General features: G+C 48.5%; 1 protein-coding gene across 7 annotated transcripts in view; it reads left to right on the top strand.

The window, feature by feature from the left end:
- Nucleotides 1-17,080, top strand: part of CTNND1 (catenin delta 1) — a 44,331-nt gene extending 27,251 nt beyond the window's left edge. For 2 of the 7 annotated variants that reach the window (XM_018059044.1, XM_018059043.1), the window contains 15 exons: nt 3,741-4,204; nt 5,072-5,255; nt 6,047-6,164; nt 6,595-6,748; nt 7,144-7,161; nt 7,607-7,675; nt 8,416-8,543; nt 8,646-8,796; nt 9,498-9,690; nt 10,040-10,154; nt 10,668-10,755; nt 13,243-13,305; nt 14,076-14,179; nt 14,621-14,707; nt 14,965-15,358. In XM_018059044.1, the coding sequence (XP_017914533.1) occupies nt 3,741-4,204; nt 5,072-5,255; nt 6,047-6,164; nt 6,595-6,748; nt 7,144-7,161; nt 7,607-7,675; nt 8,416-8,543; nt 8,646-8,796; nt 9,498-9,690; nt 10,040-10,154; nt 10,668-10,755; nt 13,243-13,305; nt 14,076-14,179; nt 14,621-14,707; nt 14,965-14,976 (1,948 nt within the window). In that variant the 3' untranslated portion in view covers nt 14,977-15,358. Of the gene's footprint in view, nt 1-3,740; nt 4,205-5,071; nt 5,256-6,046; nt 6,165-6,594; nt 6,749-7,143; nt 7,162-7,606; nt 7,676-8,415; nt 8,544-8,645; nt 8,797-9,497; nt 9,691-10,039; nt 10,155-10,667; nt 10,756-13,242; nt 13,306-14,075; nt 14,180-14,620; nt 14,708-14,964 lie in introns of all 7 variants that reach the window. The other 5 variants (XM_018059039.1, XM_018059038.1, XM_018059040.1 and 2 more) reach the window with 5 other exon arrangements.

Genomic DNA, 17,714 nt, shown 5'->3' with positions numbered 1-17,714 from the left:
AGGCTTTCAGGAGCCGACTAGACAGTTGAAAGTGAAAGTGTTAGTTGCTCAGTCCTGTCTGGCGACTCCCTGGACTGTAGCCTGCCAGGCTCCTCTGTCCATGGAATTCTCCAGGCGAGAATGCTGGAGTGGGTTGCCATTTCCTTCTCCAGCGGAATCTTCCCAACTCGGGGCTCGAAACAGGTCTCCTGCCCTGTAGGCAGATTCTTTAAGGTCTGAACCACCTAAAGGTATATGTAAGAACCCTCCCTGCCGGTGGCTTGAATCTCAAGTTAAAAACCTTGATCTCACAAAAACCCTAATCCTTGTGCTTGGCTTCTTTCCTCTTACGTTGGATTTGTGCCGTGAGATGGACTGGCTTCCTTAGAGGGTGGTACTTTACTGACACCCTGAAAGGCTCACTAGTTCTGGCTACTGCTGACGTGCAAAAGGCCGTAACTGATGTGTGGACGGGTAGATGGTTTACACCGAGAAAACGCTTTAGAATGGAAGCTGCCAGACCTTTTCTGAAAAAGGGAAAGTTAGTTGCTCAGTTGTGTCTGACTCTTTGCGATCCCATGGACTGTAGCCCACCAGGCTCCTCTGTCCATGGGGATTCTCCAGGCAAGGATACTGCAGTGGGTTGCCATTTGCTTCTCCAGGGGATCTTCCTGACCTAGGGATTGAACCCAGGTCTTCTGCATTGTAGGCAGAATCTTTACCATTTGAGCTATCAGGGAAGCCCTAACTCTTTCCTATAAAGGACCGTGGAACTAACTTAGGCTTTACAAATAATATATTGTTTTTGTTGTGTGTCATTGTTCATTATACAACCTTTAAAAAATATGAAATTATATGGTTAGATAGCATGGCCGACTCAATGGGCATGAATTTGAGCAAAGTCTGGGAAATAGTGGAGGACAGGGGAGGCTGGCATGCTACAGTCCATGGGGTCAACAAGAGTCGATCATGACTTAGTGACTGAGCAAAACCCTCAAAAAATATGAAAACTGTTCTTAGTTTTGGGGCTGATGTGGCCCATGGGCTGCCAACCTTGTTTTAGACTAAATCAGAGACTGTTTTCTGAGCAAAGAAACTAAGAAGACTTATAGGAGAAGATTTACGGATGTCTCGATGGTAAGAATGTAGCCCCAGCTGTTGCTGAACTCCCGTGTGAGGCCATGACTTTCTAGAGCAGATGCCTGGGCGCTCATTTCACTCATGTTAGGCAGCTTTGGTTAATAGCAGACGGGGCTGGGCCCGGGCCGGAGGGCTGAGTCACTCACCTTGCAGGTATCCAGCCCCCACGTGACTCATGTTTTATCCCGGGGTGGGGTTGGGGGCACACCAGGTACAGCCATCACCAGAGGAGGCGGCCTCGGGTGGTGGCGCCTTCTCCTGGGGACAGGCGTGCTTTTCCCGACTTCCTCATTAGTGGACTCAGTGGGTTGAGTGAGTGCTGGCGGCCAGGTCATTCTCTTGTCCCTGGTTGGAGCAGTTGACATAAAGAAGGAGGGTTTGGGCTTGGTTCTTGGGTTTATCCCAGGGTGGTACTGGACTTAGAAACCTGCTCGACTAGCCAAGAACATTTGCTGCTTCCTGTTCTCGGCCTCGGAGAGCACTCCAAGGTCAAGTGAAAACCGGGAGGCAGATGAGTGAGGAGCACTGACCCTGAGGCCTGGGTTCTGGCTGTGCCTCTGCCAGAAGCTGTGTAGCCGGAGGCAAGTCATCTAATCCTCTGGGCACAGCTTTGTTATTTGTAAGACAAAGGAAAGAATGTCGTGACCCACTTGTAAAAGTGACCAAAATCATTATGGTGATTGTTTTACAATTGCTTTATATTAAAATAATAATAAAAGAAAAAACACCTTCACCACGAAACCAGCCACTGATAAAGAACTTCCCTTAAATTCTTATGCTTTTCTTTTGTGTTCTTTTCCTTACACATGTAAACACACTCTGACCTTATTTTTCCCTCCTGAAGTGGAGTCCTACTTGACCTGCTGGTTAGTAGCCTACTCTTGGAGAAGGCAATGGCACCCACTCCAGTGCTCTTGCCTGGAAAATCCCATGGATGGAGGAGCCTGGAAGGCTGCCGTCCACGGAGTCGCTGAGGGTTGGACACGACTGAGCAACTTTACTTCACTTTTCACTTTCATGCTATGGAGAAGGAAATGGCAACCCACTCCAGTGTTCTTGCCTGGAGAATCCCAGGGACAGGGGAGCCTGGTGGGCTGCCGTCTATGGGGTCGCACAGAGTCAGACGCGACTGAAGCGACTTAGCAGCAGCAGCCTACTCTTAACACTTAGCTATATAACCTGTGTACTTTGTTTCAGTGATATTAAACAATAGTGAATTTTTTTTTTTTTGACTGACTGCTTTGTCCATTTGAATTGTGTTTGAGCGTAATGTTGGCAGCCCTGAGGCAGGCCCTCTGCTCAGGCTAACCTCGAGGGTTTGCTGACAGTGGCAGTGGTTTTGTGGAGTAAACGAGAGGCTTCTTTGGAGTGTTCCACACAATGGATGCTCCCCTCTCCTGCGGGAGCCACTGAGTGAGATGAGCTCGCAGGTCCTGGGTCTCTTCCTTCCTGGCTGTTAGGAATAAATGACAGTGGCAGCCTCACCCTCTAGTGGTGGTCGGCAGCACGAGCAGGAGGCCTGTCTCGGTTAGATTCTTTGTCACCTGCGGCGGCTCTGGCTCTGTCTCTCTTCTCGGTGCTTGGGCTCCCCAAGTGTGGCGGTGGCCAGTAGAGGGCATTTTGACAGAACTGGAAGTGTTGCCTTTAGAAACTGGAGACGAGAAATCCTGTCTCAAACCCATTTGTTGGGTAGCAGAGATGGCCTTGGGATGAACTGTGCAAACTCATGTTCAAGCTTATAAGCTAGCTCGTCAGTACCAAAGCTAAGTCCTACCTGAGGTAGCACGGTGTCCTCTGCTGCTGCTAAGTCGCTTCAGTCATGTCCGACTCTGTGCGACCCCACAGATGGTGGCCCACCAGGCTCCGCCATCCCTGGGATTCTCCAGGCAAGAACACTGGAGTGGGTTGCCATTTCCTTCTCCAATGCATGAAAGTGAAAAGTGAAAGTGAAGTCGCTCAGTCGTGTCCAACCCTCAGCGACCCCGTGGGCTGCAGCCTTCCAGGCTCCGCCATCCCTGGGATCCTCCAGGCAAGAGCACTGACGTGTACTGCTGTTACTCTCAAAAAAAGAGACTCCGTAAGAATCTCACTTTCTCTCTCTCTCTTTAAAAAATAATTTCCAAAATCGGGTGAGGAGAGGCTTATCCCGTCAGCTGCTTCCTGTGTGTAAATGCCTCACGAGAGCTGGTGTCAAACGTCGCTCCCTGGTTTCTCTGCTGCCAAGTTCACTGGTTTGATTAACTCTGCTGTCTGAAGATTTACTTCAGTCTCTCTCTGGAGAACTTACTAGGGATCAGGTGCCATTCTAGCACCGAGCAGTCAGGAGTCGGTTCTTTTTTTGTGATCAACCATCCAGATGTTTGCTGCTCCTCCAAGCTAGTAGACGTCACAGAAAAAAACGAAAGCTTTAATCTCATCGCAGATGCCTTTAAAATTACTGTCTTATCTCATTAAGAAGAATCGATCAGTATATTCTTTATGCAAAGGAGAGATGAGATCTAGTATGCTAGAGCTGGGGTTCTTCCTTCCTTGAAGATGAGGGGTAATGGGAGCTCTCCAAAGAACCATGCATGACAGCTTGGTGTATTCTTTTTTCTCTCTTGGTCCTTCCAACACCACAGGAGCTATGAAGACATGATTGGTGAGGAGGTGCCATCAGACCAGTACTACTGGGCGCCCCTGGCCCAGCACGAACGAGGGAGTCTGGCGAGCTTGGACAGCCTGCGCAAGGGCGGGCCCCCGCCCCCCAACTGGAGACAGCCAGAGCTGCCCGAGGTGATCGCCATGCTGGGCTTCCGCCTGGATGCCGTCAAGTCCAACGCGGCTGCGTACCTGCAACACCTCTGCTACCGCAACGACAAGGTGAAGACCGACGTCCGGAAGCTCAAGGGCATCCCAGTGCTGGTGGGACTGCTAGACCACCCCAAAAAGGAAGTGCACCTCGGAGCCTGTGGTGCTCTCAAGAATATCTCTTTTGGGCGTGACCAGGATAACAAGATCGCTATAAAAAACTGTGACGGTGTTCCTGCTCTCGTGCGGTTGCTCCGAAAGGCTCGTGACATGGACCTCACTGAAGTGATTACTGGTGAGTCCCAGGCCTGGGGCGGGGGGACCTCTAGGGTTAGGGTCAGAGATCGTGCAAGGTTTTCCAGATTTTAAATGCCAAGAGTGGGTTGCCATTCGTTTCTCCAGGTGAGCTTGAACTTGAACTCCAGGGATTTAACTTGGGTCTTCTGTACTGCAGGCAGATTCTTCATTGTCTGAGCCGCCAGGGAAGTCTGATTTTAAAGCATTGTTTGCTAACGTGTTAAACGCAGACAACTTCCCTTAAAATTCCAGACCCTTGGCTCCCGTTTTAAACTCACAGGAGCTGGTGGCAGCGGGCCTGTCTCACTGCCCAGTAGTCGGTCTGAGGGGACCGGGGCGTGTTCCGCTAGCGTGTGTGGGTCATAGTCAGCAGAAAGGAAAGGAGATGGCAGAGACCTTAGCTCTCAGTCGGGGGTGATCTTGCCTCCAGGGGACATTTGCAGTGTGCAGGTATTCGGTTGTCATAACTTGGGGAGGTTGGGAGTTGGGAGGGAGGGCTTTTGGTGTCTAATGACTGAAGGCCTGACATTTACTCATTTAATGATGGGCGGGATAGCTCTCCACAACGAAAATTATCTGGCCCAGAATGTCAGGGATGGTCAGATGAACAAATGGGTACAGCGGCCCCAAAAGTATCGCTTATAGTAATTATCGTGTTAGAAACGCTACTTCATGATGTATATGTTTGTACTGAGCCATAATGTGGAACACGTCGTCGTGAGTGACAAGCTAAAGCTTGAACATCGTTACAAGGCATTTGGTCGTGGGGAAGACTGAGAAATGCTGGGAAAGGGGCTTCTCTTTGGCGTTCTTCAGACATACTGTCTTGGTGCTGGAGAACTGTCTGATGAGTGGTCTCTGCCAGGAACCCTGTGGAATCTCTCATCCCATGACTCCATAAAAATGGAGATTGTGGACCACGCGCTGCACGCCTTGACGGATGAAGTGATCATTCCTCATTCGGGCTGGGAGCGGGAACCTAGCGAAGACTGTAAGCCACGCCACATCGAGTGGGAGTCCGTGCTCACCAACACAGCTGGCTGCCTCAGGTAACAGGGCTGGGAGCGCAGGAAGCCTGAGTTTCTGAAGGCTGAAATTGCTTTCAAAGCACTTTAAATCCCGTAGTCTGCCGTTCAGCCTCCCTTCCTGTTCGAGTTGCGTCCATGGCCCCGTCCTGTGTCTCTGCCTGTCGCCACCCCCTGGCATACTGTATGGTTCACTGGCGGTTCCCACACATCTTCCTCACTTCTGTGCCTCTTAGACTTTGTTAATATAATTTGTTCAAAACCAATGGTGTAAGGCCGTTGTCTAGTCCTCGGCTTGTGTGTGTCTCTGCCTCTAGTTACTTGTATTTGAAGTCAGACTGCGATAAATGCAGCGAATGGGCACAGCATACTGGAGGGACGGAGTGGGGAGGAGCCCTTCCCTGTCCGGAGGGCAGATCTGCTTGTTTCTGTTTTGAGGCCAGACTCCGTGTTTTGACTCCGTGCACGCTCTCCTGAGCTCTTGGTCTTGTGTCCTGTAAACTGCAGCATGCTCTTTCTGTCTCTGGAAGATGCGCCTGCGTGCTCTGTCCCCAGTCTTCGTTTGCGCTTCCCCGTGAGCAGTGTCTGCTGGCATTGTTGCTGTTGGTCTGCTCTGTCTGGGCGCCCCATCCCTGGCCTGGTTATGTGTCCTGAGAGCAGGAACTTCAGCTTCCTGTCAGCTCTAGTGCCGCCCTGAACAGGCACTCTTCATTTGTGACGGTGGAAAGGCATTAAGGAGGCTTGCACAGACTAGGGGTAGTAAGAGAGGCTTTCTGGAGTTCAGGTGTCTCGAAGTTTCCCCTTTCCCCCCCAAGGAATGTCAGCTCGGAGAGGAGTGAAGCGCGCCGGAAACTTCGGGAGTGTGATGGGTTGGTGGATGCTCTCATTTTCATTGTCCAGGCTGAGATTGGACAGAAAGACTCGGATAGCAAGGTAGGTTCACGAGTCAGGTGCCCGTAAGACAGACCTATCATCGCAGGCTTTCAAATAACGTTAGATACCTGTACCAGCCCCTCCTTAAAGTGGGTGTTCATCTTAGAGGAAAACTGTTCCTTTGGATTTCCTCTGCCTACATATTTTAAAGCTGTTTAGCCATACTTCCATTTTTTTCTAACTAGGAAAAAGTCAGCGTGACGTTGAGTTTTATGCTGCACACCAAATGGCAGCAGAAACTTTTATTAGCCTGAGGCTGAAAGAATTCTGAAAAGCTTGGGGGCATTTAAGAGGCAGTATGAGAGATAATGAACTGGGCGATGCTTTTGAGGATCACTGGTTTAATACCTGAATCATGGGAACCTGCACGTGCCAGAAGGTCACCTGTCGTCCTGTCCTCTCACTGGACCTTTTACTTTGTGACCCCAAGCTTGTGGAGAACTGTGTCTGCCTCCTTCGGAACCTGTCCTATCAAGTTCACCGGGAGATCCCGCAAGCAGAGCGCTACCAGGAGGCGCCTCCCAGTGTCGCCAACAATACCGGGCCGCACGCTGCCAGCTGCTTTGGGGCCAAAAAAGGCAAAGGTGAGGCTTGCTTCCCGCTTCTCCGCTCGCTAGTGCAGGACGGGGAGAGGAAGGTGTTTCTGGCTGCACGTGTGGAACGCTTGCTGAGGAGTGCTGGAGTCTGCCTGGTCGGGGATGCCCCGTGCCGTGCGCTCCACGCTGGTGGTCCTGGTGGTGGTGCTGCTGCTGCTGCTGCTGCTGCTGCTGCTGCTGGTATCAGCGTCAGCAGCTGGGCAGTGAAGGCTGAGAGCCCAGCTGACCTGGGGCCTTCTCCCCCTCCTCCTCTGTTCCCTGTGTCTGTCTTTTCCTCTGTGCTTCCCTGCTTGTTTTCCCATGATCCTGTTGACATCTCTCTCCTGCATTTTTCTTCCTTCATTTCTCTCCTCTCCTTTACATCTCGGGTGACGCACTGGAAGATGAGTGGTTCTCCAGAGGTGAGTGGAATCTTTTAAGCTGCTTACCCACCTCTAATCTGCATGTTTGGGTTTTAGCGTCCCTGGCGTCTCCTTGCCTAACCCTTCCCTGTGGATGCATGTAGGAAAATGCACTGGAGGAAGGCCGCTGAGCCCGGTCACGCTCCGCTGAGCGAGCGGCTCAGGTGCGCTGTTCCTGGGCAGCAGCCCCTGTCCCTGGGACTGAGGACGTAGCGGCAGCGGCCATCCTTAGCTCACCCGGCTGCTGCACGCGTTCTGCTCTTGCTTCCAGAACAAGCTGGGGATCCGGTCTTGTTTTCTTTTTTGTTGTTTTGTCTTATGCCCCCCTCGATGCATCTCTGATGGAAACGTTCTGACTGAAGAATCAAGAATATACTGAGTGGACTCTTCCTTTCTTAAACTTTTTATCCCTTCTCCCCCCACTTTCTTTTTTAAATTTCCAAAGGGAAAAAACCCACAGAGGATCCAACAAATGATACAGTGGATTTCCCTAAAAGAACTAGTCCCGCTCGAGGTAAGCTATCTTCTTCTTCCCAGGCTCCATGGTTCTCATAAACATCGTCCACAGATGAGTGTTTGGCAGCCTACCACTAGGTCATACAGTGTGTTCACTGTTCTGTCCCCCTGACTTAAGGAATCTGAAGCGATGATTAAAGTATTTGGAAATTTTAAATATTATAACAGTGACTTTCAAAGTTATGGCAGTTATTCAGATTACTTGAGGGCAAGGACTTGATGGTAGTCTAATCCAGGAACTTTTTATGTTCATCGATACCGTGAGTCCAAAATTCACAGCACTCCATGGATATTAAAATTTAGATGTTAAATCTGTGAGAGACCCTCTGACTTAATCATAGTTAAGGTGAGCAGGATGACTCACTTAAGTTAGAAATAATTCATTTGAGATGAGGAATCTAACTCTTCAGTGCTGTCGATGAGTAAATGCATCCCTTGAGTGCTGGGCAAGACCAGAGTAAACTGTGGCTACAAAAGAGACTAGGAAGGAGAGAGGGGAATTGCATAGGAGTTGATACGTGTCCTGCTTTTGCCATGGACGAATTATTCTTGAGAAGGCACGTAGTAAAATCTGAGTTTGCGCTTGGGTCGGGCGGTGGGGGTGTTTAGAGAGCCTGCTTGTATAGGAGCATAAACCCATCAACCCAGAGTCAATCCTAATGCTGGACTGTAGTCAGCCAGAGCCTGCTTTGTAGGCACCGCTAAGCACCCTCTGCTTTCTTGCCCTTTCTTGTGCAGGCTATGAGCTTTTATTTCAGCCGGAGGTGGTTCGGATATACATCTCACTCCTCAAAGAGAGCAAGAATCCTGCCATCCTAGAAGCGTCAGCCGGGGCCATCCAGAACTTGTGTGCTGGGCGCTGGACGGTGAGACCCTTGTGCAGGATGCGTTTGGGGATGGAAGGCCTTAGCTTACTCGTTTGCTATCGTTTGTAATCTGTTCTGCTTCTTTCCCCGTGCTGCTTGTAGTATGGTCGATACATCCGCTCAGCTCTGCGTCAAGAGAAAGCTCTTTCCGCCATTGCTGACCTCCTGACCAATGAGCACGAGCGGGTTGTGAAAGCGGCATCCGGGGCCCTGAGGAACCTGGCTGTGGACGCGCGCAACAAGGAGCTGATTGGTAAGGAGCGCGCGGGCAGCCGCGGCCCCAGCGCCCGCTGCCGCCCCTGTACTCGGCAGGCACTGAGTTTACTTGTTGAAACAGCTGAGGAAGACTCCTAGTCCTGCATAGTTTGTGACTCTGGGGCATTAGAGTTATATTCTAATGGTTCTTGGAAAGAGAAGAGGTGATGACTCTTCAAAAGTTGAAAAATCAAATCTTATTTGTTGAGCATGTACTTTGTTACTAGGGATTGTTAAGTATATCTGTATGTTCTTATTTAAATGTCACCGTTTTACAAACATACTTTTTCTTTTTTTAAATAGAACAAGAAAACTGAGGGTCGGTTCGTTAAGTAATTTCTCCAGAGTTAATAAAGCAGAGCCCAATTTTTTTTTTTCCAAATTTACAGTGACTGTTGTATTAAACCACTGTAGTATTCAGTATGCCATTTTCACTGAGAGATCTGACTGGACTGTGTAGCATATTTGACATAAAGTTTCCAGGTTGTTTTAACGCGGCTGACAGGGAGAACAAGTAGACAAATAGGAAGGACGATGTGTCCGTGGCTGTTCCCGGTCCTTTGCCCTTCTGAAGTTGTAGTCGTCCAGGAGCATGAAGCAGACTCTCATGGGTGGTCCCTGTACTGGATACGATCAGTGCCCTGAGCGCCGGGCTCCTCAGGCTCTCCCTGTCTACACGCCCCCGTCTTTCCGCTGCAGGTAAACATGCCATTCCTCACTTGGTCAAGAATCTGCCAGGAGGGCAGCAGAGCTCTTCCCAGAATTTCTCTGAGGACACTGTGGTCTCTGTTCTGAACACCATCAATGAAGTTATCGCTGAGAACTTGGAGGCTGCCAAAAAGCTCCGGGAGACCCAGGGTATTGAGAAGCTGGTTTTGATCAACAAATCAGGGTGAGAGTAACACTGAGCCGTCACAGCTGGAGCATGGGAGCGCGGGAGAGGGCGCTGGGGAGGGGCTCTACCCTGTTGATTTTGCAGGTCCTTTTCCCTTTTTTACATGTAAAGAATGAAGGAGGTATTGCTCTCTTTTCTGTCTTAATGTTGATCCATAAATGGATAAGACTCTTCCATCAGACATTTTTTTGTTACTGTTTGAGTTAAAATACTGGACTTGGTGAATACCTACTCTTACCTATTTGGGGACTTATATTCTTATGTTACATTGTATTAGAGAGGACAGGTTCTCAGCTTCTTTCCTGGTCTTACATCCACATTCCATCTGGTTTTATTTCCCTAAAAGGAACCGCTCAGAAAAAGAAGTTCGCGCAGCCGCGCTTGTATTACAGACGATTTGGGGATATAAGGAACTGCGGAAGCCCCTGGAAAAAGAAGGGTGGAAGAAGTCAGACTTTCAGGTAGAGTGACTCTTGGGACTGAGGCTTTCACCTCTCTTCCCCTTGGTTTCAGGTGATGCTTCTTTCTTTGCTGCTTCTGTTTCACTGTCCCACCGAGTCTGCTTTTGGCTCACATCTCTGTGTGTACAGAAACCATTTATGGTGCCTGAAATAGTCCTGGTCTTGCACTGTGTCGTGGCGCAGTGTGAGTGCTGGTGGCAGTGTTGGCCGGTGGCCCTTTGGCCTCTTCTCCAAATCTGTCCCAGCCCTCTGAAGGAGTCTGCCGGTTTCTGAGGCTGTGTCTCCTTTTGATAGTGTGAGTGTTTGGTACCTTTGTAATTGGTTCAGAAATGCAAATCAAAGCCATCACATCCTGTTTGTTTCACTATATAGGTGTTTGTTTGACCCTCGTGAGTCACCTTTTGGTAAGAATTGTGTTTGCGAATAAGACCCTAAAAGCCTGAGCCCTTGAAGGAGCAGGGCATGGGTGAAATCGGTACTTACTCTATGACTGCAGTTTCCGTTTGCCTCCAGGTGAATCTGAACAGCGCTTCTCGGAGCCAGAGCAGCCACGCCTATGACGACAGCACGCTGCCCCTCATTGACCGGAACCAGAGATCAGGTACAGAGCCGCGCACCTCTGTCTCTGCTCCACCCCTGCTGTTCTCTAGTGGGCCTGCTGTCTAGCTAAGGAAGATGTGCGTTTAGTTCTGAACAAGCTTGTCCTGTGGTGGAGGAGAGGTATACTTCACCTTAGGATGATAGCACGGAGCTTTAGAGAATAAGGGCGCATCCGAAGATAAGACAGGCAAGTAGCCTGGGTGTGGTGCCCGACTCTGCCTGTGGACTCAAATGGCGGGATAGTGAGGCCTGCTCTGCTTCCTCTGCTTAAGTTATAAATTTAAGACGTGCAGCGTAATGATTTGACATGTGTATATAGAGAGTCCCTGATTTAACGATGGTTTGAGCTGTGATTTTTCGACTCTGTGGTGGTGCAGAAGTGATGTGTGTTGAGTAGAAACCACATTTGAGCTTGAATTCTGACCTTCTGCTGGCTGGTGAGACAGCGTGGCCCACGCCCATCCCAGAGCCCTGTCCACCGTGCGAGAGTGCGCAGCTGACACGCGGAGAACGGCTCTGCGTCCAGCCAGCTGTCCCGCCTTTCGCTCTAAGTGCAGTTTTCAATGTGTTACATTGTGTTACATTATGAGATTCCCGCACTTCATTGTCCGGTAGACTCTGTGTCAGATGGTCTGCCCACCTGTAGGCTGATGCAAGGGTTGTGAACACGTGTAGGCTGGGCTACGCTGTGACTTTCTGTTTGATGGGTTAGGTGTGTAAAATGCATTTTCAGCGTAACAACAGGTTTCTCAGGATGTAACCCTGTCATCAGTCTAAGGGAGATCTGAATATTGCAAAGGGATTTTCCTTCCCTTTAAAATTTTCATATAACACCAAGTAGTGTATGTTTACTGTTGAAAAATTAGAAAATACAGCCAAACCAGGAAAGGGACAACAAAAAACACTACTTATTTCTGTTGTCCAGAGACAACTCTGTTATTCTGGATTCTATCTTTTAAATACTGCCACGTGAGCAAACACATTTTCTTCAGAAGACAGATGATATGTTTTGTTTTGTGAAGTGATTGTCACGTGTGTCTTTTATAATCCTTATTGTCTTAATGACACTGGGGTTTTGCCTGAAATGGGGTCTGAGGATCATCAAATCTGTTGACATTTGTGCTGACGATACAGAAGCACGGATGGCGCTCGCTTTATTGCTGGGGGCTGAGCACAAACCAGGGCAGTGACCCAAGACCAAACCAGCTGTTGTAGTCTTTTTGCCATTTACTTGCTGTTACAATTAAGAATGTATTTGATGGAGCTGTAACAGTTACTAATTTTATTGGCTCTACTTGTGGGGATTCCTTAATATTCTGGGTTGATGATGTAGGGAGCACTCATGTGGCTCCGCAGCACACCAAAGCCTAATGGTTATCTTGAGGGGAAGCACTTACTGCTGTTTGTTTGAGTTACTAGGTGAGCTAAGCCACCTTTTTTTTTTTTGGAAACACCATTTTTACTTAAAAATGACAGACATTTTCTTGAAAATGAATGCAGAAAGCTTGTCAGTTTGGGAAAAAGTAACTGACAACTACTTGCTGCCTGAATTTTCAAGTGAAAAATTTAATTTTGGAAGACTTGTATCTGCCACTGTGAGCCTGGTAAAATCCCAATATTTAATGTACTTTTTGATGAAATCATTGATGATTTTAGTGAGTGTGATTTTTTTTTTGATATATTATGTCATGAAATGTGTTAACTTTAGAAGACCTGCATAACGCTGCGAACCAGTATATTTTCCAGGTGACCAATGTGTGATTTTAAAATCATACAGGGGTACTCGACCCATTTAAAATGCAAAACAGGCCAATGGGTTTTAATTTAACAGAAGATGAAGAGAGCACTGACCTTAAAGAAAACTACTTGTTGAGTATTAGTATACTATCAAAGAATAGTCACTGTCATCTGAAAAGACTGTTAAAATTCTCCTCCCTTTTCCAACTTCTTATCTGTGTGAGGCTGGATTTTCTTCATACAGTTCATCCAAAATAACATCCCAACAGATTGAATTACAGAGGCAAATATGGGAATCTAGCTACCTTCTCTTAAGCCAACTCCAAAGATGTGCAAAAATGTAAAACAATGCTTTTTTTTAAAATTAAAAGTATGATTTATGTTAACATGGAATAGGTTTATTGTTATTTTTAAATGAAATGAATATTTAAAATTTCTTAGTGCCATAACTGTTAATACAAGTAACCTACACCAACGAACACTCTTTGGATCCTCGTAATTTCTAAGAACATAAAGGGGCTTTGAGACCAAATAATTTGAAGCCCGCTGGCTTACAGTGAATGGTTTCTTATATTAGAGTCTGTAGGAGAGGGATCTCTTTTTATCTAGAACTTGGCACTTGTGGGTGGCACTCAGTAAAAACTTGATGAGAGGGAGGGGGAAGGAAAGACAGACTGAGAGCGATTTTTATGATGAGTGTAAAGTTTAAAGAATTGTTTTTTGACCTGGATAACTTTCTGACTCCCTGTAGATAAGAAACCTGATCGGGAAGAAATTCAGATGAGCAGTATGGGATCAAATACGAAATCGTTAGGTAGGTGATTAATTCGTGCCTAAGCATATGGAGGAGCAGGTCACTGGGACGAGGAGGACTGTCCAGCGTGCACCTCTCTCCAGCAGCCTCGCTGTTTGCCGTCCTCAAGAGTGCTGGCTGCACATTTCACTGGAGGGGTTCAAAGAGATTCAGTAAAACCTGATCTGTCTATCTTTCGCCACATTTCCACATGTTCAAAGGTCAAAAAGAAACCACCCTGTGCCCCTGCCATTACCACAGAGTCTCATTTGTGTCCCTGAACTGCGCTCACTGCCTCTCACAGCCTGCGGCTGCGTTTGTGCTATCCCGCTCGCCATGTGGCAGCCCACCTGGTCTGCTTGCTAGCCTGTCTCTTCACTCCATACTCTTTTTATTCTGGTCTTGTGATATCTCCTGTTGGAATGCCCTTGCCAACTGCTCTCTAAATTGTCTTCATCCCCAAAGGCTTGGCTGAAGTCCCATCTACTTCGTTAGGTCTTGCCTTGCTATTGCAGCTCACCTCACCTCTGTCTTCTCCTAATTCCAGTACTCTGCATAGACAGATCTCTTCAGTTTAGCTTTATTGTTACATGTGGCATGCATTGCCCTCCCAGTGAGATGTAAGTTTTTCATGTCCGGGCCTGCCAGACGGTAATGCCCTTCTGGAGCGCTTGGCACGGCCCACTGTCCAGCAGTGGCGCCTGACTCACATTTGTCTGCTCCGTACGCAGTTTACGCTGGAGGGGATGCCGTGCCTCTGTGTGCAGTTCCCTTTCTTTTTTGTGAACTAGATAACAACTATTCCACACTGAGTGAGAGAGGGGACCACAACAGAACACTGGATCGATCCGGAGACCTAGGTGAAATGGAGCCACTGAAGGGAGCGCCCCTGATGGTAAATCCTCTCTCTGTCCTGTTGTCCCTCTAAGGCCAGTTCTGTGTTAAAGCCTGCATGTTCTGTGAATTAGGAAAAAAGGGTATAGTGAAAGATGGCATCCTTTTCTTGAAGGTTTTTTTTTTTTTTTTTTTTTTTTTTTTTTTGGGAAAAAGTAGGACTTTTGGTTCATGTTGATTTCTTGGGCCGTTAATTCTGTGATGGTCGAGATGGGAGAAGCAAGGTTGTGAATGTATTGCATATATGACTCACGCCAGCTGATCTATCCTCACAGTACTCGCTTTCTGTTCCTGCCTTTTCTGGAATATCTTGCCGTTCCCTCACTACTGTTGCCTCGTTCTGTTTGAGCTTACAGATGTGGGGTTTTTCCCTGGGTCTGGCACTCATTCATGAGGCTCCTGTTTCCTTACTCTCCTACTAACACATCGCATGTGTTCACAGCAGGACGAGGGGCAGGAATCACTGGAGGAAGAGTTGGATGTGTTGTTTTTGGATGATGAGGGGGACCCCATGTCTTACCCCCCCATGGTATGTCCTCTAGCCGCCCCCAGGATGGTCCTCGAGGAACGCGGCCTCTGTGTGCCAGCAGTTTGCCAATCATGCTGATCCGACCGCTCTCGGCCACGTGGGGTTTAGGGGCGCTGCTTCTGTGATTGTCGCCTCTTAAGAGGCCGCTGGTGATCTGATTTTCCATTTATGCCACTTCTTCCCTCCGGATTTGCCTGCTGTTGTTTGGTCCTCCTTATGCCCGGCCGTACTGACATGTCTCTCTCTCTTCCCCACAGCAGAAGATATAGTGCCGCTCTCTCCGCTGCATCCGGGCTTGTGATATGTGTACTTTCATTTTTTGGTGGTGAGATGGACTGATGATTTTCCCTTTCTTCGCTGGACTGTTGTGCCAACTGCCAGGCTGCCTCCTGCCTTGATGGCCCTAAGTGGCTGCCTTCTTTCCATCAACTCCCTAACTGCTTCCAGTGAAGCTTAATTGTCCCTCTTCCCCCCTCCAGACCCCTCCAGTCACTCCCAAGAAGCCTGACTCAGTTATAGACGCATCTTGAGAAACTGCTGCAGGTTAGATTTTTGCCAGCTCTCCCTGGAACTCTCGGCCTTGGTGGAGGGAGGGAGAGAGTGGGAGCCTTCACTGGAAACCTTGGAAAGAACCGGAAGTTACATGCTATACATGCCGTGTCCAGCAGTCTGATAAACTGATGATTCTTAATCAAGATTTTTCTTTTCCTGGTGGGGAAGGGACTTTTTGTTTTTTTTTGAGAATGGAAAGTGTGAGCTCTTCTTTTATTCCTAATGACTATTTTTTAAGCAAAGAAGGCCGGCAGCGTTGGCACATCCCACTTGGCAAGGGCCCTTGAGTAAGTGAAGGTTTCCTAGAGTGGGGAGTGAGAGGCCTTGCCCTGATCCTCTGCGGGGCAGGACCACCCAAGGACCTGCACCCCCCATCTCTTCCCCAAGCCTCCTGCCAACCCCGGCTGCCGTGGCTGCCCCCGATGAGGCTGTCCCGAACCCTCCTCCCCCAGTTCGTGGTAATGTCTGCTGACTGGCCTGGCCGTTTGCAAGAGGCTGTAGAGAGAGGAGAACGTGTCAAGGAAGACTTTTTTTGGGTGCAAAGGAGCAGAAAGATGTCTTCGGGGAGGAGAAGCGCCTCTGGGAGGAGCTCGTAGGAATGTACATGATCCGTTCAGTCCGAAACTGGCAGGAAGCGTCCCAGCTGGCTCCCCCTGCCCTGCTTTCTCCTGTCCTCACCCCTGCAGCCCTGTCCTGCCCCCGCCTCCCCCCTGGACTGGCTGGCTGGCTAAAGGACTTGATGTACATACTCCTGCCCCCTCTACCCTGAAAAGGTGGGGTTCGCCCCTGGCTCTGCCTCGTCTTTGTGCCTTTGGCCTGGGGTGCATCTCCTCCTTCCCTTCCATGTGCCTTTCTTTGCCTCTGCAGTCTCATTTCTCCTGATTTTGCAAATTATACTTTGTTGCTTTCTGACCTACTGTTGGCCCCAAATAGCAGAAAGAAGAGACGGGACCTAGAGAGCCTCCGTCTCTCCCCCGGGAATTGGAACAGCCTCTAACTTTAGCCATAGAAGGTTTTTGCTCAACTGTATATGTTGGGGTTTTGCAAAAGTCCTGTTCTGATGAGTCTCCAGATGAGGTTGGTTGTCCAGGATCACCGTCATCTCTGAAGGGGTGACAGGGAAGGCGTGTCCATCCCCGCCTCCCGCGCTGCCCCACCCCGCCCCTTCCCTCCTCCTGTTAGTGCATATTTGCAGGGTGGGCTAGAGGAATCAGCCGCTATGTGGTTGATTCTTTTTTTTTTTTAACCCTGTCCCTTATTTACTTTTTACTCCTCCCCTCAATCTAGAAGCGCTGTTCAAATGCAACTGGAAATCTTTATTCTCCTCCCTCCCCCTCCCCTAATACATTGAGGCTTTGGGGTAGGAGAAGAGTGCACAACCCACCACCCCCCTTCCCCTATGCATTAAAGTTCCTTATTTACCCCTTTGCCTCCTCACGTTACTTCCCACTCCTTTTCTGGCAAAAAGGAGCCTCTTCCTCTCTGTGATTAAGCGTCCTGCGCAGGGGAGACCGCCCCGTCCAGCCCTGGCTCCACTCTTGGTTTCTCTTGCCGTCTTCTGCTCTTTTCCTGGTGCTCTTCTTGTCGGTGGGGTGTGGGTAATAGAACAGCCATAGGCTTTTGGGGACCTTTAACTGTTTTTTCCTTTTCATTTATAAAAACACTAAACATTCAATTTCAGAGAACCAAAAATCCCACCTTCCCACCGAACACTAAGGGGCGTGTCTTCTGCGCCAGACCTTTTCTGTTTTTCTTTCTCTCTTGTTAATGCTTTTAAAAACAAATGAGTTTTTTATATAAATAAAGTTTTTAAAGTGTGTATGTGGGGGGTCTGTGTCATTTCTTCACTGTTAGCTTGTATCTCATCTCTCCTTTTCATCTTAGTACTTCATTATATATCAGTGTCTCTTTTCTCTCCAGAGCACCCAGAAGGGGATTGTACCAGGATGGACTTATTTTGAGCCCAATCCCAGCTCTTAACAAGGAGCATCCTATTAATTATATGTGAAACCCTTTTCCTCGGAAGATTCTTAAAAATGAAATGCAGAGTATGGGAAGCTTGTTGCTAACTTACAGATAGGAAACTGAAGCATAAGGAATCAATTTCTTAGTCACTGGGGTTCTTTTGCGACATCTGTCAGAATTAACGTTGAATAAAGCTCTGCAACACATGACCCTCTTGAACATACTTACGAGTAGAAGATTAGAAGCTACCAACTCCAGCTGTCATCCCAATAAGTATGGAAATATAGAGTTAAAAGGCTCCCTGGGCCATGAGGTTGCTTCTCAGGCTGTCTGCCATCCTTTAGTAAGAGGGTAAGGGGCAGGCCCATTGCTTCCTCCGTGTCCTATCAAGTAGCATGGGTGGGTAGCAAATACTCAGATTACCAGGGGCTGTCTACACTGTGGAGGCCAGGGATTAAGACCTCTGGAAAGGGGCCTTGTTACCTTGTTA

This window comes from Capra hircus, chromosome 15, assembly GCF_001704415.2.
Source record: "Capra hircus breed San Clemente chromosome 15, ASM170441v1, whole genome shotgun sequence".
Lineage (NCBI taxonomy): Eukaryota > Metazoa > Chordata > Mammalia > Artiodactyla > Bovidae > Capra > Capra hircus.
Note: the sequence above shows the minus strand (reverse complement) of the source record. Positions and strands in the feature narration are given on the sequence as shown.